General features: G+C 34.9%; 1 protein-coding gene and 2 long non-coding RNA genes across 10 annotated transcripts; 1 reads left to right on the forward strand and 2 right to left on the reverse strand.

Annotated features, from left to right (window-relative positions):
* Nucleotides 1-5,120: 5,120 nt before the first annotated feature.
* Nucleotides 5,121-6,812, reverse strand: LOC147475966 (AT-rich interactive domain-containing protein 4-like). Its single transcript, XM_086585593.1, has 4 exons — nt 6,687-6,812; nt 6,204-6,260; nt 6,045-6,076; nt 5,121-5,833 (listed from the first exon to the last, which is right to left on the reverse strand). The coding sequence occupies exons 1-4, from the start codon at nt 6,810-6,812 to the stop codon at nt 5,698-5,700; spliced, it is 351 nt and encodes a 116-aa protein (XP_086441719.1). The 3' UTR covers nt 5,121-5,697.
* Nucleotides 6,813-7,614: 802 nt separating this feature from the next.
* On the reverse strand, nt 7,615-8,483 carry LOC147475967 (uncharacterized). The gene is made up of 3 exons (XR_015207448.1): nt 8,327-8,483; nt 7,959-8,022; nt 7,615-7,834 (listed from the first exon to the last, which is right to left on the reverse strand). It is a non-coding gene; the product is annotated as an uncharacterized LOC147475967 (long non-coding RNA).
* A 4,736-nt stretch (nt 8,484-13,219) lies between these two features.
* Nucleotides 13,220-18,327, forward strand: LOC147475968 (uncharacterized). Of its 8 annotated transcripts, none has more exons than XR_015208289.1 (5): nt 13,220-15,163; nt 15,266-15,557; nt 15,633-15,834; nt 15,973-16,219; nt 18,311-18,327. It is a non-coding gene; the product is annotated as an uncharacterized LOC147475968 (long non-coding RNA). The 8 variants fall into 8 exon arrangements; XR_015208288.1 differs by lacking the exon at nt 18,311-18,327 and adding an exon at nt 16,563-16,822; XR_015208286.1 differs by lacking the exon at nt 18,311-18,327 and having other exon boundaries at nt 13,220-13,480; nt 15,064-15,163; nt 15,973-16,252.
* Nucleotides 18,328-18,335: the final 8 nt, after the last annotated feature.

Here is an 18,335-nt window from a genome sequence, read left to right on the forward strand (position 1 = left end):
TAAATTTATGAAAAAAAAAATACCAAAGCGCGACCTACGCCCAATTTAGCCTATGTTTTAGCGCACCCGGCCCTAGGTGAAGTAGAATAGATTTATTTTTTTATACTAACTGCAATATTTCTTCAAGAGTACAATACAATACTCATATGCCCAAAAACTTTTAGTAATTAAAATTAATTCTTTTCATACTATACGGTGTCTAGAAAACTGAAAGAATTGGGGTTCTCTAATTAAGGAACGTGCATGTACAGACAATGATCCTCAATTCATAAGTAGCCTGGCCATTATTTTCATCCAAAAATACTAAAAAAAAATTAATTAATATTAGTTTAATTTGTAAGGCCACCCACTACCAATGCCCGTTTCATAGGCCTGACATCCAGGCCCAACATGAAACCCATAGTAAAAAGCTTGGACCATATTCTTAAAACTCTAGCACTAATAAGATTAATCTTTTTACAGGACTTCACCATCCACCTCGTGAACTTGGACCAGTACTCGTATAATTGTTCAAGTAACACTGGACGTGCTTCAAGGCTATTGAAGGTGTTATTTATATGCCTAGCAAGGACGCTCCAGGTAACACCTCTATACATCCTCGAATCTACTGTCAGAGGATTCTATTTCTAGTAATAATCAGGCTTATTTTTGTATGCTCATTAGGAATTGTCTATTAGACTTCAAACTTGCATGAGATTAAGATCTGGTACACATAAACCTGCCTTATTAGTTTATCATCGATGCAAAAATAATCGCCTATCTAGAAATTCACACATCACCACACACACACCACCTACACACACCCCAACTACATTTGTAGCAATGGGTGAAAAAATAGCAGAGAGACCCCTCTCTAATTTTTATAAGGTTTTGAACGATGGACCTGAGTCCTGTATAATTCTTGCAGATACTACGGGAGATTTCAGAATCCCCCATATATATTTAATATGCTACCTGTTTTCCATGGGTTAGACCATGAGAAGCCTTATCAGCACTTACGTAGGATACAACAAGTTATTACTACATTCTATCATCCTAACGTAACACCTGAACAAATAAAGCTAAGGTGTTTCCTTTCACCCTAGCTGACAAAGAAACAGTTGGGCTAACAGCACAAAAGCCAAACTCTGTCGACACATGGGAAAAACTAGTTGAATTATTTATGGAACAATTCTACCCACGACAGAAGACTAACGAAGATGCTACAAAATATTCACTTCTTTCACCAAGAGCCTCGAGAATCTTTTTCTGAGGCTTGGAATCATTTCACTGGTCTTCTAGTAGAATGTCCCAATCATAATCTTGGTAAAGACACACTAGTTCGTGCATTCTTCAAAGTCATATCCCAACACCATAAGAAGACTTTAGATATCATGAACGGAGGTAATTTCTTAAGTAAAGGAGCTACAGATGCATATAACTTCTTAGATAATCAATCCAAGAAAAGTAACAACTTGGGAGGCAATGATTACTCCCGCTCCATCCCTTCTTCTTCTATAGCTAAGGCAGCCAGTATGTTTGAGGTTAAACAAGATCATGAACTTAGAACTTTAATTAAATCCCTCACTCGTAAGGTAGATGCCCTCTTTGTACATAAACAAGAAGCGAAACCCACTCCAGTCATGAATATAAACTCTCCTCGTTGTAATTTTCTATTTTAGTCCTGAGCATTCTAACTTCTATTATCCTCTTGTCGATGAACATCCACCACCACAGCCAGACAATGTCTGCGCTTTTAATAACAACCCTAACACACAATGGAGGCAAAACACTTTTTATAATCAACTACAACAAGCTACACCTCCAGGTTTTAATAATCAAAATGTTAGGCCCACTATATACTTCCACCTATTTAACCAACATCTAAGACAAGGCGATTTAGGACACCAACATTGAAGTTTAGTGCCCATGACCCAGAACTATCAACACTCAACAGGCCTTAGCCCCAGTCAACCCTCCTATTATCGCACAACCGGCTAACCCATCAAAAGATAACTTATTATTAACCATGATACAAATCCAACAATAACAAAATAATATGATCCAGGCATTGTGCCAAAAGGCACTTGATTTGTCTCCTAACCAAAATAATAACCAAACAGGCATGTTTCCAGGTCAAGATGTGCCTAATCCTAAGTCAACAAACACTGCCTTCGAAGTAAACATTCAGTGTAATGTTAATATAACCCTAGGGGAACTACAGGCAGTCACTACCCTTCGTTCTAGTAGAGTAGTTGATAACAAAGTAACTATGCTTGAAGATTGCCCGCAAATGGAAGCTAAGAATGAAACCATACCACATACTGTCATAGAAACTGAAGACCCTACAACTGTAGAAGTTCCAGTCAAACCACAACTACAAGGGTAAACCTTACAAGACCCCCTAATAGAAATTGATGATCCTACACCTATAGAGGTTCCAATATGGAAACCTAGTTGGAAAGCGGTAAAAGATAAAGACAAGGTTATACTTTGACCCTTATGCTAAGTATAGAGAAAAACCAATGTTTCCTCAGAGACTAGTTCTGTCTAAAAAAAACGAGAATTTTGATGAGATTAGGGAAGTATTTAAAAATGTGACTATAAACCTACCTTTCCTAGATGCTATAAAAAGTCTACCTGGACACGCTAAGTTTCTAAAAGATGTGCACCACGAAGAGGAAAACCAACATATCCAAAGAAGCCTTCTTAACTGAACAATATCCCTCTTTATCTGAACATAACAAAATTGTTAAGTACAAGGATCCTAGTCGTCCTACTATACAATGCATCTTAGGCGATAACTTCATAACAACTGCACTATTAGACCTCGGGGCGAGTGTTAACTTACTCCTTTTTTATTTATATAAGCAGCTAGGTCTCCACAAACTTAAACCGACCAAAATGACCTTGCAGTTATCCGATCGTTCTATTAAATATCCTAAGGGCGTAGTTGAAAACATTCTCGTTAAAGTTTAGGATTTTTACTACCTAACCGATTTCGTTATTCTTGACACAAAAGTTGCTCATGAATCTATTCCAATCATCTTAGGGCGTCTTTTCTTGGCAACTGCTAATGCCCAAATGAACTGCCAGGATGGATCAATGACTCTTTCCTTTGGAAATCTTTTTGTGGAAGTTAACATGTTTAGACTCAAGCATGGACAACTAGGTTTGCCTATAGAAGGAAAAGTGAAATCCATTGAGAGTTTTGTATATCACATTAGTGCTTCCGACACTTTTCTTCCCACAATAGTAGATACCCCTCTTAGGGAAGAAAACAAATATCATAATTTTGACTCCCTAAACATAACTGAAATAGAGGAAGAATTTTCCACCCTACCTTCCAACCCTATGGGAGATGTAGTCATTCTCACAATGGAAGAGATAGATGAATTCCTCAAAGATGTAGATGAATACCACAATTATGTAGATGCGAACAACCTAGATGAGGAATTCGATGAGTTTCTAAGAGCCTGTGATGATCCACCTTCTCAAGAACTACCTAAAGCACCACCCGACTATCATCCGGCCACTTGAGTTAATCCCTCATAAATACCAATCATTTACCACCACCAATATTCCCCGCCCTCCACTTTTTCAGAGGAACCTTCAGTTTGCACTAAATCTTATTGTTTCTCCTGTGTTTCATGACTTTCTAAACCCATCTGGTGAAGAAGTAATACCCAAGGACAAGCCACCTAACACTTTCTCATTTTTTCTATCCCTTCCTTCTAACACTTATCTAGATTCCACGTATTTTTCACAACCATTCTTTTTCTCACTATTATTTACTTTGAGACCCTTTCGTTGGAGGAAAAAGAAGAAATGACATGCTCCATTAGGTTCTAGATCCATCATAATTCACTCCCATTCCACTAAGCCACCTCATATAAAATCTTGGTGCTTAATTATGTTTGTGGGTGCTTTCTGTGATAATTATTTATGGAAAGACCCACAACTCTTTCGATTGTTGATATATATATATGGTAACTGCATACTAATACATGTTTTAGATAAAGTCTCGAGTATCTGACTATAAAGACTCACCATTAAGGTAACCAGACCCTCCTTTTGGAGTGAGTGGTTGTAAGTACCGGATTCTTAGTCCATGTTTCATTTAACTCACGCATTCATCTCTTATACTTTTTCTCGTTATTCACCACACCATAACAGGCTATTACTAATGGCAAAAAACCATTGTGAATAATTTTTGCAACACTTAAAAAGCATTGCAAATAGGGCGTGGGTAAAGTATTGGAAATGTTTGCAAAGGTTAAAAAACGTTGCAAACCAAATTTGTCAACGCTTATTAACCATTGCAGAGTGACAATTACTAATGAAAAAGCGTTGCAAACCAAATTTTCCCACACTTATTAACCGTTGTAGAGTGACAATTACTAACGGTTAAAAAGTGTTGCGTAGTTTGATTTGTAACGATTATTGATGGATGTTTTAATATTTAGGATTTTTTAGTATTACCCCCCTACTAGATGAGCCAATTAGGATTTCCCCCAACTAGATGGGGAAATTAGGGTCTCCCCTCTGAGTACACACAAAAAAAGTCAACTTGGGTTGACCGTGTTTTTTTTTGTGTACTCAAGGGGGAGAGTTGACTTTTTTTTTGTGTGTCCTCAGGGGGGAGACCATAATTTCCCCATCTAGTTGGGGGAAATCCTAATTGGCTAATCTAGTAGGGGGTAATACTAGTTAACCCTAATATTTATTTTTTTCTTTGCAACGGTTTACAACCGTTACTAATGTATTGATATGGTAAAAAAAATTATTTTTACTTTTTCCCTGCCCTAAACCCTCCACCTCCTAGTTTCATATAGAAGCAAATAAAATTACCAATGCTTTTTCATACCATTTGACAAGTAAAATAAACACAAGCAAACCCCTAAAAAAATATCATATTCATTTAACCATATATATAGCGTCAAAAGAGTTTTGAGGGTTACAAATTTCTATATGATTTTCCAAGCAATCCCGAATCTTCAAAATGCAATAGCAAGCATTAGTGACGATGACTTCACTCAATAGAAATCACAAAGCCCATCTAATTCCAAAAAAATCACAAAACAAATAATGAACTCAGAAAAACAATCATACTAATTAAATTTATGTAATAACCGTACCCTTCCCTTCCATACGCCAAAGCAAGTGGGCACGCTAACACTATGTCTATAACTTCTATAAGTTTTTCTATTTTTTTTCTTGAAAAGTTAAATATGTCCATTAATATGGTCTCAGAATAATCCACCATGGAAATCACAGGGTTACAAGACAAACTGGTGCATAGGAATTAATGTAAGGATATCTAAAAAGAGTTAAAAGACAAGTGTTATTAACATGAACCTCGTACAGTTGTGCTACATAAATAGAAGGTAAGCAGTCAAACGATAACAAAAAATTTAGAGGGAAAGACTGAAAAACCAAACCTGTGATGCCAATGCTGGAACCTTCATGCAAACTTCATATACAGTTGAGCCACAAGCTATTGAAGCAGATGTTCTAGGTACATATAGAGATCTATTGCTTTCACCACGGATTGGCAATGCATGGACTAGCTGACTTTTCTCGAGAAGTTTGTTTTTTATATTATTCTCCAGTTGTTGAAATTATTTAATGACAATAGATTCATGTGTATTTCAATACAAAATAACTACCCATATATTAGGTATATCAATCAGCCTGCTCATTATAACTGTTTATTACCTAATCATCAAAATAGGTTTGAGCACTGCCCGACACTAGAAGAGAGACATGGCAAGAACTACAGGTTGAAAAATCACATCGCATGGTCACAACACCTCGAGAAAATGCTCCTGCATGGAGAGGAGGTAGGGGAGCACTGCAATGAACAACTCAAATTAGCACAACTTTAATTATTTTCAACCTTTAAATACCTCTTCCCTGTTGAAGGTGGGAACCGATTCTGAGCCTTTTCTCAAACATATTCTATATAAACCAGTTAAATTTCATCTCTCAAGTGTTTTTCAAAAAATCCATTTCAAAATTGTTCCCTAGCTAAGCCGAAAAAATTGTTCCAGTTCATAGCATACCTGACCCGAGTATTAAGTTTACTTCCACGTATCTGGAATAACATAAAAGGAAGTAATCAGACAAATTCAACAGTAACAATCAGATGGCAAGCCGTGTTTAATAGCCTCTAGTTTTGCAAAACAAAAAAACACCCCACCACAATTCAAACATAAACTTACTTCAATTTTCAATAAGGCATTTAGGCCATCTTCTAATGATCCAAATAAGCATGCATCCTGAAAAGTTGAGAACGTATGCTTATCAACTCATCGAGAAATAACTACTTTTTCCACAGGAAGCAAAAATGAACTGACTCTAATAGTCTTCAATACTTAGTTTAACTAAGTTGTATTCATGAGCTACTTTTCCCTTAAGAGTTTATGGTTTACACCGCATAAATAGTCTTCAATACTTAGTTCAAAAGTGCAAGTTTTACTCTTACTACATTATTATTAAAACAAGTTTTATTTCAATTGCATAGTATCAGACTTCGATGTACATTTCTGAGCTTGGTAGTGGAGACTGTGTTCTGAGACATTAAGAAACTCTAAGGGTACATCAACTTAGAAGTTCAGCTTAGCCAGAGACATCATCAATTGAAAAATTCATAATAAGGGGAACCTTCCCTCATTGAGTGACTAAACATATAAAAATCACAATACCTCTGAATTGCCGACAACAACGTTTAGCGAAAATGGCAAGCTGAATAGCAAGAGAATGCATTCTTCCAATATATTACATAAGGAACTCCCTACATCAAAAAATAAACTAATAACAGAATCATCCATAGATTAAGAGAATGTGAGACCATATTAAAATGCATATGTTCACCCTAGGATCACAAATTGTTTGCAAATGACGTAAAAATGTTATAAGATATCTTTAAGCAAATACTAGCATTAAAATCACCTTATGGCAAAGTGCCTTTGCTAATTTCTCACCATTGGGTAACTCCAAATAAACCTGCACCCACATTCAACCATTTTAATTAACCACCATACTTCTATACCTGATGTTATCAAAGCGTACTTCAGTTCTTTGTAGGAGTTACTAAAATGTATATCAAATGTTAAACTATAGACACATCCTCTACTTTTATTAGCACGTAATCACTTACAACATCGGGTAATGTGGAACCAAAGGTGCCCACATATAGCTTCAGTCGTGGACAAGTGAATACCATTCCAGACAAGAGAGCCTACTTCTTCATCATTTGGAAGCTGCTCTCCTTGCAAGTAGATGATATTTGGCCTCGTTGATTCTAGAACCTGCTGGAACTCATCAGTTGTTGGATTACGCAATGTATGAACCTGCTCAAATTTAAACCTATGCGCAATGTAGGAGTTGGAGAAGAAATATCAAGTAACAAACAACATGTTAAAAAACTAGAACAATAGGGACAAGATTTGGACCTCAAGGCGACCCAAAGAGACAAGCTCTGGGAAGGGATATCTCGGTCCATCTTCTTTCACAAAATTTTGGGAACCCTACTACTTGCTCTATTAAAGAAAAAAAGTAAGATATAAGGAAACAAGTCCTACGAGTCAGAAAAGACTGTGTCACATAGAAATAGCAGTCTGGCTCATCCCACCCTGATGGCCAACCTTTCCATTTCCAACATTGTGCTCAACCTATTGATAGCCATCACCACCACGTCTTGATTGGCTTCGCCGACCAGAGAAGTCACCCCGGTTTCCATATTCATTTCTTCCATAACCACGACCGCCAACAAAATTACATCGGCCTCTAAAGTTGTCATTGCGGAAACCAGGTCTTGCAGGAGGATATCGAGGTCTCCCAGTAGCACCAACTACAATCAACAAAATATCCCCGTAAAGCAAGTGAGCATAAAGTTTCTTAAATAAAGAACAAGAAGATGAAACACAACAAAATTACAATTATTTATGTTATTATTGTATAAGAATTCCACTTACCTCTAGTTGAAGTTCTCTTTTCCTCTATGTAAACTTGAAGATCCCCGAAAGTGATAGGTGAGGCCTTCATAATCACATGATCAATTAATCAGATGAGCGAGCAAGTAAGAATAGCACGTATGAGCAAGAACAAAACTATATATACATATCAAGTTTATGAGCTTTTTAATAAACATCAAGCATAATCATTTAGTTGGCTTTTTTAATAGAAGTTGTAAGTTCTTATGAACAAAACCAAAACAAAGAATTCAGCTTCCTTAAATACGAGTATAAAAAAACTATGGGACCAAAAAGATGAGTCGTTCTAAGATTAGCCTACTAATTCACAAATCAAGATAACATATAATATTATACCAGAAAACTCTTACTCACTCATCTCCCTTGACGAACATAAATACAGTAGATTCAATATCTTTGGTTAATGGCAGGAACCTAGCCCAAACATCTGAATGTCTCTAGAATGGGATTATCAAGCCCAAATAAATTTTCATTGCATCAAGAATTTGGGATCAAACAAGCAGCCAAGCTCACTTTGTAAAAGGTCAAGAGTACTTCAAATATCATTAACCGAGGAAAGGCAAGATGGAAATAGAAAAAAGAAAAATGATGCGTGTCACCGACCTCGCCACGTAACTTTTATTGAATTACAACAAAATCCTCCTGAATCAACGTACAATTGATTAGTGCATTAGATCTCAAAGAAATATGGGCAATTCCAGTTTGGTGATAATGTTCTCAAACACGCCGCAGCTCAAATGCTTGAGAACTACGGTAAATGAGCCACTTCAACAACTCAATCGGCAATATACATTCATCCCGATCATTAAAATCAAATAGTTAACATTAATTATTGATTGACAGCCTCAGGTAGTGCCTATTTTAAACCATGGGTCAATATCAGTAATTGTTGAACTCGGCTGGGGATAACATATACAGATAAAAAAAACCTGAGACCAACATAATTTTCCAACACATCTGCCTCAATGCTCTTATTATGACTTTTGCTATTTACATGTATTCATAGAATGTGTACTGCAGAAATGAATTTTTTCTTCAGAAATGAGGATAAACAAACAAACTCGCAAAGTGAAAAACGATTTCTTTATTTAAAATTGCTTATCGGAACACTGAGTTTGCTTTATGGAACGGAACCAAACTCATTCTTTATAGAAGGACCATTAGAACAAGTTTTCAAGTCATGTTCTTGAGAAGAAACAGAAGAATACCCTTCTTCTTCTTCGTCATCATCTTCAACAACAAAGTCTTTCTCTTTCTCTTGAACATCTTCATTTGAAAAGTTTAGAAGACCTTCAACAAACAAGTTATCACCAGCAACACCATTAGTTCCATTTCCATACCATAAATCTTCATTGAAAACTTGTTGGGTCGTTGTTGTTATTTTCAAAGCAGACATCTCAGGCCAAAGACTGGTTTTCAAAGCTTTGGTTTCAACACAATCCATTTGTTGGGAATTAGAATAGGAAGAAGAAGGTAGGAAGTGATTGTTCTGGGGAAGAGGAGGAGGGGTTGAAGGAGAGAAAGAGGAACAAGGGTCACCAACAAAGATAAGAAAACCCTAACCTAGCGGCTGTGAGAGAGAAAGAGAGGTTTTCTATTTTGTCATACCGAGTGTGATTTCTTTTTTGTTTCCCTAGAACTTTTTGAAATTTCAAAGTTGTTTTGGTTTTTGGATTTGTAACACTTCTCAAATGATTTTCAAGTGTTAGCAATTAATTCCGAAAATTCACTGAAATAAAGTAATGCTTTACAACATTACTAACGCTTATATAGCGTTGGCAACTTGCTAACAGTAAATAACCGTTGCAAAGCAAAAAAGGTGCGTGTTGCAAATATCTTATTATGGTGTAGTGATTTGAGTAGTGTTTATCTATGGAGTGAGTTTCATTTTTATTTCTTTTTTGTAACTTTGTTTTTCCAAAAATCAAACATATAAAAATTAAAAAATTAAAACATAAACATATATTATTAAGTCCATGGAATTTGACTTTAAAAGACCCATATAATTTTTTGTAACATACCACCTTAATGGAGTATAAACCATAAAATTTTTCAAAACTTAAAAAAGAGTTTTCAAATGTTGTTTGGAGGTGGCGTATTTTGGTATTTCATTTCAAAACTTTTTACCACCCTTTGTCTGTCATGTTTACTCCAATAGAGTCTAGGTTAGTTAGTTAAGTAATTTAATTTTTCTATTGAATTATTTTTTGAACCCCCTTCTCCCAAATTGTTTGGGGGTGATATATTTAATTTTAGCACATTGTATGTTCACGTATTAAAATTGCATATATAAATATTGAAATATAGAACCCATGGGCCTTGATTGATTTACTTGGGATGCATAATGTAATTAGGTATCTTAATTTCGTAAAATTTCCCTATTTCGCTGAATTTCGAAAGCTAATCCTATAAGAGCCATGATATGTGCATGCTTGATTTGTGAGCGTATGGTATTATTTTATTTCTGTTAAAGTCCGCTTATGTCCCAAACAATATTTATTATTTCATGTTATCCCCATAATGGGAGGAACTCATATAGAAGTTGCGAATGTTTTTATTTTTTTTATATTAATATAGATTAACCTTCTTTTTCAGGTGCTCCCATTTACAAGTACGCTTCTATGGTACTCTCTATCATTTATTTTCATTCCATACTTTGGGGACAAAGCATGATTCCATTTAGGGGTGGTATAGAAACACATTGTAAATGTTTAAGCACATATTAGGTTATATATTACGTATTATTTGTCGTATAAAAATTAGAAAATTATAAAAAAATTATAAATATAGTCTATACTATGCACTTAGTGATAATGGTATTGTTTCCTTTTCCATGATGATATTAGTCTAGAAATCTCACGTAGTACTTGAATTAAGATTTAATTTTTGAAACTTAGATTAATATGTAGGTAATAGTCATTGCATCTTTTCTTGATTATCTTGGATGAGCATCTATGATTGTACTTGGTGGCATTTTTTTGAGACCTAGGTTATAATACTTAATACATATCATGTGAGCATCTAGCCTAAAAGCCTCATAAAAGTGAAATATTTGAGTGATGACACAAGAGAGAAGTCAAATTCGAGTAGAGAAATCACACATCCACTTGCTTGATCACCATACCATATCCAAAGTGAGAATTTAGGCCCTCTTTGGATCAATATAACTAAAAATTCACACCTAAATAAAATTTATCCGCTAGTCGCCCCACTATGTCTTTTCATTAGCCTTTTCACAAACCACAAATCCTTTACCCTATAAAACAAAATAAAAAATAAAATCAACCTACCTATCTAGATAAGTCTGAGAAATAGGATGAGTAAAAAAAAAAAAAAAAAAAAAAAAAAAAAAACTGTGTAAACAAAAATTATCTAGTTGCTTCAAAAGAAAAATAATTAGAAAAAGAAAATAAAATAAAGTTGCCATCCAAAGAAAAGAAAAATAAAATAAAAAGTTAGAACTCTAAAAAACAGAATAAATGAGTCAAAAGCCAAAACAAAAGGGATAAGGATGGAAACAAAGTGTAGAAGCAAAGTAAAAACAATATTTTCTCTAGTTATATATTTTGAAGACCCTATTATCTCAGACTTGTCTATTTGAATATCCATTTGCTTCCTTCTTTAACCAACACCTACTCCCTGTATCTCCTAATAAAGACATCTAGCTCAATTAGAAATAGGTTGGTGTGATAGTAACTGGTAGATGTGTCTGATCGACCTCATCATTCTTAGATTGTAATTGGGATTATGAGGAAACGTGTGCCCACTATACACTGGAGTTAGCAAACTTGAGTGGAAAAATAAGAGTGTTATATGTCTTGACCCATTCTTTGTGAAAACTTACTTAGGCACGCTACCCAAAAGTTTCATAAACAAACCTGCCATTGCATTTCATAGCATAATTCATTGTATATTTATTTATCTTGAGATGATTTGGTTATTATGCATGTATTAATGTAGGAGTTAGATTGATGATCTTTGTTTAACTGCTAGTGAGATGCATAGATATTTAATATAAATTTAAGGGACAATTACTTTTATTTTTTAGTCGTTGTAGTATAAATGAAGTTTGTGAGTATCTTATCTGAAAAACTCTCACGAGGCTATAACTCGTCCACTAGGGAATTCTTAGTGGTTTAAGGCCTTATTGCATATGGTCAATGCAATCATACTCTACAAAACGAGATTAGTTAGGACCACATTTTTGGCCACTTATCTGTTTTTATTTCTCATCTTTGCTTGAGGACAAGCATAATGTTGTTTGGGGGTGGTGTGATAAGCACCCAAAAGTGTAGTTTAAACCCCTTAATAGTATTACATTTAGGCCAATTATGTTTATAATAAATAAGAGTTAGTAATGTTTACGTGTTTTTGTGTATTTCAGGTCTTGAAGATGTTTATGTGCTTCAAGATGTCATTTTACGTGGAAACAAGTCAAGATGATTGCTAGAAGAGTTCTATGTTTAAAGCCCAAGAATCAAAAAGAAAAAGCCTTTTCAAGCCTAGTCAAAGCTCGGAAGTCAAAGTCAATTCGGGTAGAAAAATGACAAAAAGTCATTAGAACTTCAAAAGGGCGTATCTTTGGACTAGGGTCTCGGAATTGGGCCAACTTTATGTCAAAATGACCAGCTTGGAATAAGATTTTCAATGGACCTAGCTTTGCCCAAATCAGAGATGTAAAAGTGGACAAAAAGGGTACTGAAGTAATTTTTAGTAGTTGTGGCCTCTTTCGACTTAACCTAATGGACTTTGGGCTCACATTAGAGGCCCAAAGTCCCCATTTTTGGCCCATGCACGAAAATATAATCCTAACCCTCTCCTATATAAAGAGGGTTAAGGCAAAACCTAACTTGACTAGTCCCACATTAGTTTAGTTGTAATTATGGTTTTCTCTCTCTCTATCTCTTTAGTTTAGTTTAGGTTTAGTTAATTACACTAGTACAAAAAAAGGGTTTTTGTGGTTGGTTTAAAATGTTATTTGTGACTGTTATGTTCAAAATGGTCACAAATGGCGAAAAAGGTTTTTGTGACTGTTGTAGAAGCCCTTTTGTCACACGCACCGTGACAAATGTCATTTTCATTTTTTGGCCAAGCACATAAACTAACCTTGGCTATTTGTTATTACTATTAGGGCGAAACAGTCATTAGTGGTATTATTTTTCGTCACTGTTATAACTTCTAAGCCCATAGCCCATGAAGATAATTAGTTTCTTCTGAAACTACATTAAAACCCAATATCTGAAAACAAACTCATCTTATCGTTCATAACCGTTTAGTCATTGCTCTCATAGTCTCATCTTCACTCATGACTCTTATCTGGTTCGTTGATTTCAAAGCTGACGATCAATTAAAGCTCTTCAATTTAGATCTCATTCTTTCGCACTCAACGCTACTCTCGCTCTCTCTTCTTTGCTTTGGGACATGCCGACAGGTGATAATTTGGTTAGAGGTAAAGCTTCAAAGCTTTGGACTCTATGGTTGTTATCACCAAATTCCATAACCAGGTTAGCCAATTGGATACAAATCCATGTTATTATTTCGAGCTAATTATTTATTAATAATTGTTCTTGACTAGTATGTTAATCATAGTGACACAAGCAGACCCTATGTAATACCTAGTTTATTGATTTATTAATTTAGCTATTTAATTAATTGCAAGAATTCGTTGGTAATATTTTCTTTTGGACTTATCTAAATATCATTAGTATGGGACTATTGGAATCTATTCTTTGAAATTGATAATGTACAAAAAGTACGTTTGTGAATAAGTGATTTGGATGAGATTGTGTTTTCCTTAGTTCCTATTGACGTTTTGTAGAACAAAATGGTTAATTAACTAGTGTACCTTGTACACATGGTGATAGGTTGTTACCTTATTAAGTTCTACATGTTTCTTTTGAATGAAAATTGTTGATGATGTGGTGGTTTCTCACATGTGAACAGAGTGTGTTATGGAACTGGTCAATGGTATAAGAGTCATGGTCACTTAGCTAGGGACTTGCTAACGATCAGATAAAAGTGCAAAAGAATGTTAGTGGGAGTTGTGCATACTGGGTAGTTCGCTTAGAGGAACAACTGCAATATATAACTTCTTTTAGTGAGTGATTCCATTAAATATTCTTTTTCATACATTGAGAAAGAGAGAGAGGTGCTTAATATAGTCACTTCCATTTCCTTTTATTTGAGTGCTAAGTGGTAACTCGATAAGACATGGCTGATATGGGTGGAATTAGACTGGGGGAAATTAAGTACCTTAGTTTATTGAAAGATATATCATTGCCTCTCTTAATTAGATTTGACAAATTACATCACCTTAGATGACTCGTTTTCAGTGTTTTATTTCTTTGTTTCTATCCATCAGGTGCATATATTATTTATTTTCTCTGATTTGTTGGGGATGACTTATGTCCTTTTTTATTTATAGTTGTAAAGTGGTTGTGCATTTATCTTCTTTACCTATTTTGCACGGGATTGAATACTTCCAACCATCAGTCATAGCCTTCTCTTTGAAAATATCATCTTATCATTATCTAGTAGTGGGGTAGAATAGATATCAAAGTTTAAAGTATAGTCTCAGGTTTCAATTTCAATCTCCATGGTGGTATACACCACATCTCGTATCATCTTAAAGCAATGTTACTATTTTTAGTGAGTTTAACCAAGAACTTTTACGGTCTTATTTATTAAATTATAATCAAACACTTGTATAGTACTAAAGGAATAGTGATTGATGGCGGTGGAAGCATATATTCTAACTATGTGTGTAATCATCCACACAAAAGCCTTAGTCCTAGTGACAGGTACACTGTACTACCAATTCTACCATTAAAGTTGAGGTGAAAGGTGGATAAGGCTAAAATAATCATTTGCCCAATTAGAGTTAAGTGGTTATTTCATCCGTCCATCATCATCAATAAGTGAAAATTATCTAACTGGGTGTGTTGTCACGCCTTGAATATTTTCTTGTGGTTAGTGTTTTGGAATCTTAATTTTACATGACAAGTCTAGTAGTAATAAATAACTCTTTAGCTGCCTAATATTTTTATTGGTTATATGCTATGACTTGCTTTGTTGTAAACAAATCAAGGGCTTTCGTGTATTTAAGTTTCTGGTGCAGATGGCAACGAGGATAGAGATGACGACATACTTGGAGCAGTTAGTAGTCAACCAGGGGATGCGTAAACCTAGTTAATTTTTTCATATTCTTCCTATTAGTTTTTTTTTTTAATTTGAAGTTCTTACTTTCATTTATGTAACTAATAAATGTCTAATTGTTTGATGCATGCAAGGTTCATATATTGAAACTTCACTATTGGCTTTTTGCTACTTGTGATTATGCTCAGTCCGGTACATACTATCCTTTTAGCTGTTTTCTTCTTATTATTTTTACCTTTTTCTAGTATATGAGAACAGTACGTAACTGTTACATTTTGTGGTTGTTGAGAACATATGCTATGAGGACCAGACCCACAAGACAGTTTCCTTGATGAAGCTGATGTTATGAAACCCAACTTGATAGCTCCCGGAAATTGTATATGCCTACTTGGAGTTCCCTAGGGACTGACTCGGTTGAATTTCAAGGTAAAATTTTGGTTTTATGTTTTGCTAGGTTATATTTTGTCATTGGTTGATTGTTAAAATGAGGGCATTCCTTAGAAGTTCACTCAAAAGAGATGTTTGAAGGACTTGGTTGATCATATATGGAGGATATGCTATTACTGTTATTACAAAGAAAAATAGTGGAAGGTTATTCCAATGAAGAGAGTAGTACCAACAATTCTATACCACTATCCATGCCCATACGGAGCATTCGCAACCCTGGCTGCACACCTCTACTTCTTTGTAGCATCTTATCATGGTATCTTCTTTTCCTTTGTCTCGCACACTTCTATCACTCTTTATCTCCAGCAGAAGGGTAATTTTTTTCCCGTATCTTCAATCTTCTCACATCCTGCTAATTTTTTGAAACCTAATTCGTAAATCATGGGGTTTGCAGATTCGTTGGGTTTGTTTAAAAATAATGTTGAAAGCTCCAATCTCTGCCAAGAATTACTCTGCATCCATGTTATTCATTAGGTTTGTTAATCTCAGCTGACCCTGATACTTTGAAATCTAAATGTATTGTAAATATGAACACCAAGTTGGATTGAATTTTTTTTCATATCCAATTGTTAGGTTCTTGTTTGCGTTTATTTGTATTTGTTTTCAAGAGCTTCTTGTACTTTAATGTGCACATCTCACTGGTAAGGAAGGAACTGTCTTTTATATTGCCTTTACTTTGTTTTGTCATGCATGAGTGGTTGTTCTTGAATCAGATCTGCTTAAAGGTTAGATCAATATGAAGTAGAAGTGGGCTTTTGTGATCTTGATCTCTTCGTAGTTTAATACAATATATGAAGGTGGTTTTCATGGTCTACATAGTTAAAACAAAGTGTTATTGTGACTGGGTGTTGAGTTTTTTGAGTGTTAAGCTATAACGTGTTGAAACAAAAATGTTGAGCGAGGTTCCTGATATGAAGTTATTAGAGGTAGTTGGGTGTTCTTGTTTTCTGGATATGGCTGTTGTTAACACCTTTTCTGGTGTAGTGTTGAGGGAAGGACTGCAATTTATGATAGCGGTTGTTGAAAAACGCAAGTGGTTGGAAAGCCGGGATGTGCACTCCAATTTTATTAAGTAGCATATACATGTTCAAGGAGTTCTAGTGTTCTTAGTAGGGTATCCAGTTTGTAATTAATAACTTTTTAACGACTACTAGCTTTAAAACTTTGATATAATTTGTATATGTTACATGATCAAGTAGTGAGGCTTAATCAATACTCATCTGGTCACCTTGTTTTGCATTTAATATAGCTAACCTTTTTTTTTAATGCCAAGAAGTGTCTTCAGTATAATAAGGATATTTTTACCATACTTTTTATACCATAGTTTATACCACACTCTCTTATAAAATGAATTAAGTGTTAATAATTTGTGGATATGATCTTCTAACTATAGATAACATCTCCACAAAAATTCATCTAATTTCGAAATCTCTAACCTAGTTAAAAGTTGTTTTACACTTTGATTTTTTTTAACGGTTCAGATTTTTCGATTTTGCAATCATCTTTTGATATAGTTAAACATTATCAAATGAAGTAAAATTTTATATAGGTGATCTTCATGGTTAGTTGAATACATCCACAAAAAACTAGGTTAAAATTTCTGTTATAGGTAAAGATATGGGGCATGTTATAAACTATGGTATAAAAAGTGTGGTAAACGGAACCTCGGGAACAGACTTACAAGTTAACAAAAGTTGTTGAGTTTGGGCCTTTGGGGAAAAGGCTTAAAGGGTCTAGGCCTCTCGGAAAAATTAATTGGGTTGATTGTTTATCGTTGGGCCGTAGGCACGGGCAACCTCTAGTATCAAACAAATGACATGGCATTAAATCGTGTATTTTGGGGAGGATGACCTTAACACCATAGAGATCATCATTTCCGAAAAAAATCAGCTTGTTTTAACTTTGTCAAATGTCCAAATCTACTTCCCAATCTTCTATCACTCAAGTATTTAGACCGTCAAAATCTGCAGCCTTCTTTGGTGAGCTTAGGAATTTGATAACAAAGATTTTTTTTTTTTTTTTTTTGGTAGGATGATCTCTATGACGTCCAAATTCATTAGCGCCGTCTGGGGAGTTTTCACTCGTGATGCAGGATATATCTAGGACATTAAATATCTTCATATAAATAGAGACCAAACACAACTTTAACAATTTCACCACCAGTCTGATCTTCTAAGGTTGAGTCCAATGGTAGTGGCACTTTGTACCTGTAAAACCCGATAAAACAGTGTTTTAGAGAAGAAAAAGTTGAGGCAAACCCACATCTTGTGCACACTGAAATTACTAAAAAAAATAGAGAGAGAGAGAGAAAAACAAGTTGTGTTGGGGACACATGCCATATTGAGCTACTTCAACTAGCACAAAATGAACTTTCTATCTCTCAAATTACTCTGTATATATAGGGATAAAATTGAGATGAGGGGTAAAAACCGCCGGGTTTGCCATCACTTCTTGTGGGATAAGGGCCATTGGACTCAGCCCAAGAAACAAAATATCCCACGACACATGGACAGACATGCCAGTTGCCTGGCTACTGAGGCCAGAAGACGTAGAAAATGTGTGCATGTTAGATTACAGTAGAAAATATCGGCAAGGTAAATGAGATAGTAAAAGCAAAAAGAACATCTGCATTATTTCTAGCCAGAAATAAGAATTTTCTTACACACTATAAGATATCAATCTAGTTATTTTGTACATTTCTAAATGATATGTGATGGCATTACGAGTGACAGGCTATGCCATGTTCGTGGAAAGCTG

The sequence above is a fragment of the Coptis chinensis genome, chromosome 9, assembly GCF_015680905.1.
Source record: "Coptis chinensis isolate HL-2020 chromosome 9, ASM1568090v1, whole genome shotgun sequence".
NCBI classification, from domain to species: domain Eukaryota; kingdom Viridiplantae; phylum Streptophyta; class Magnoliopsida; order Ranunculales; family Ranunculaceae; genus Coptis; species Coptis chinensis.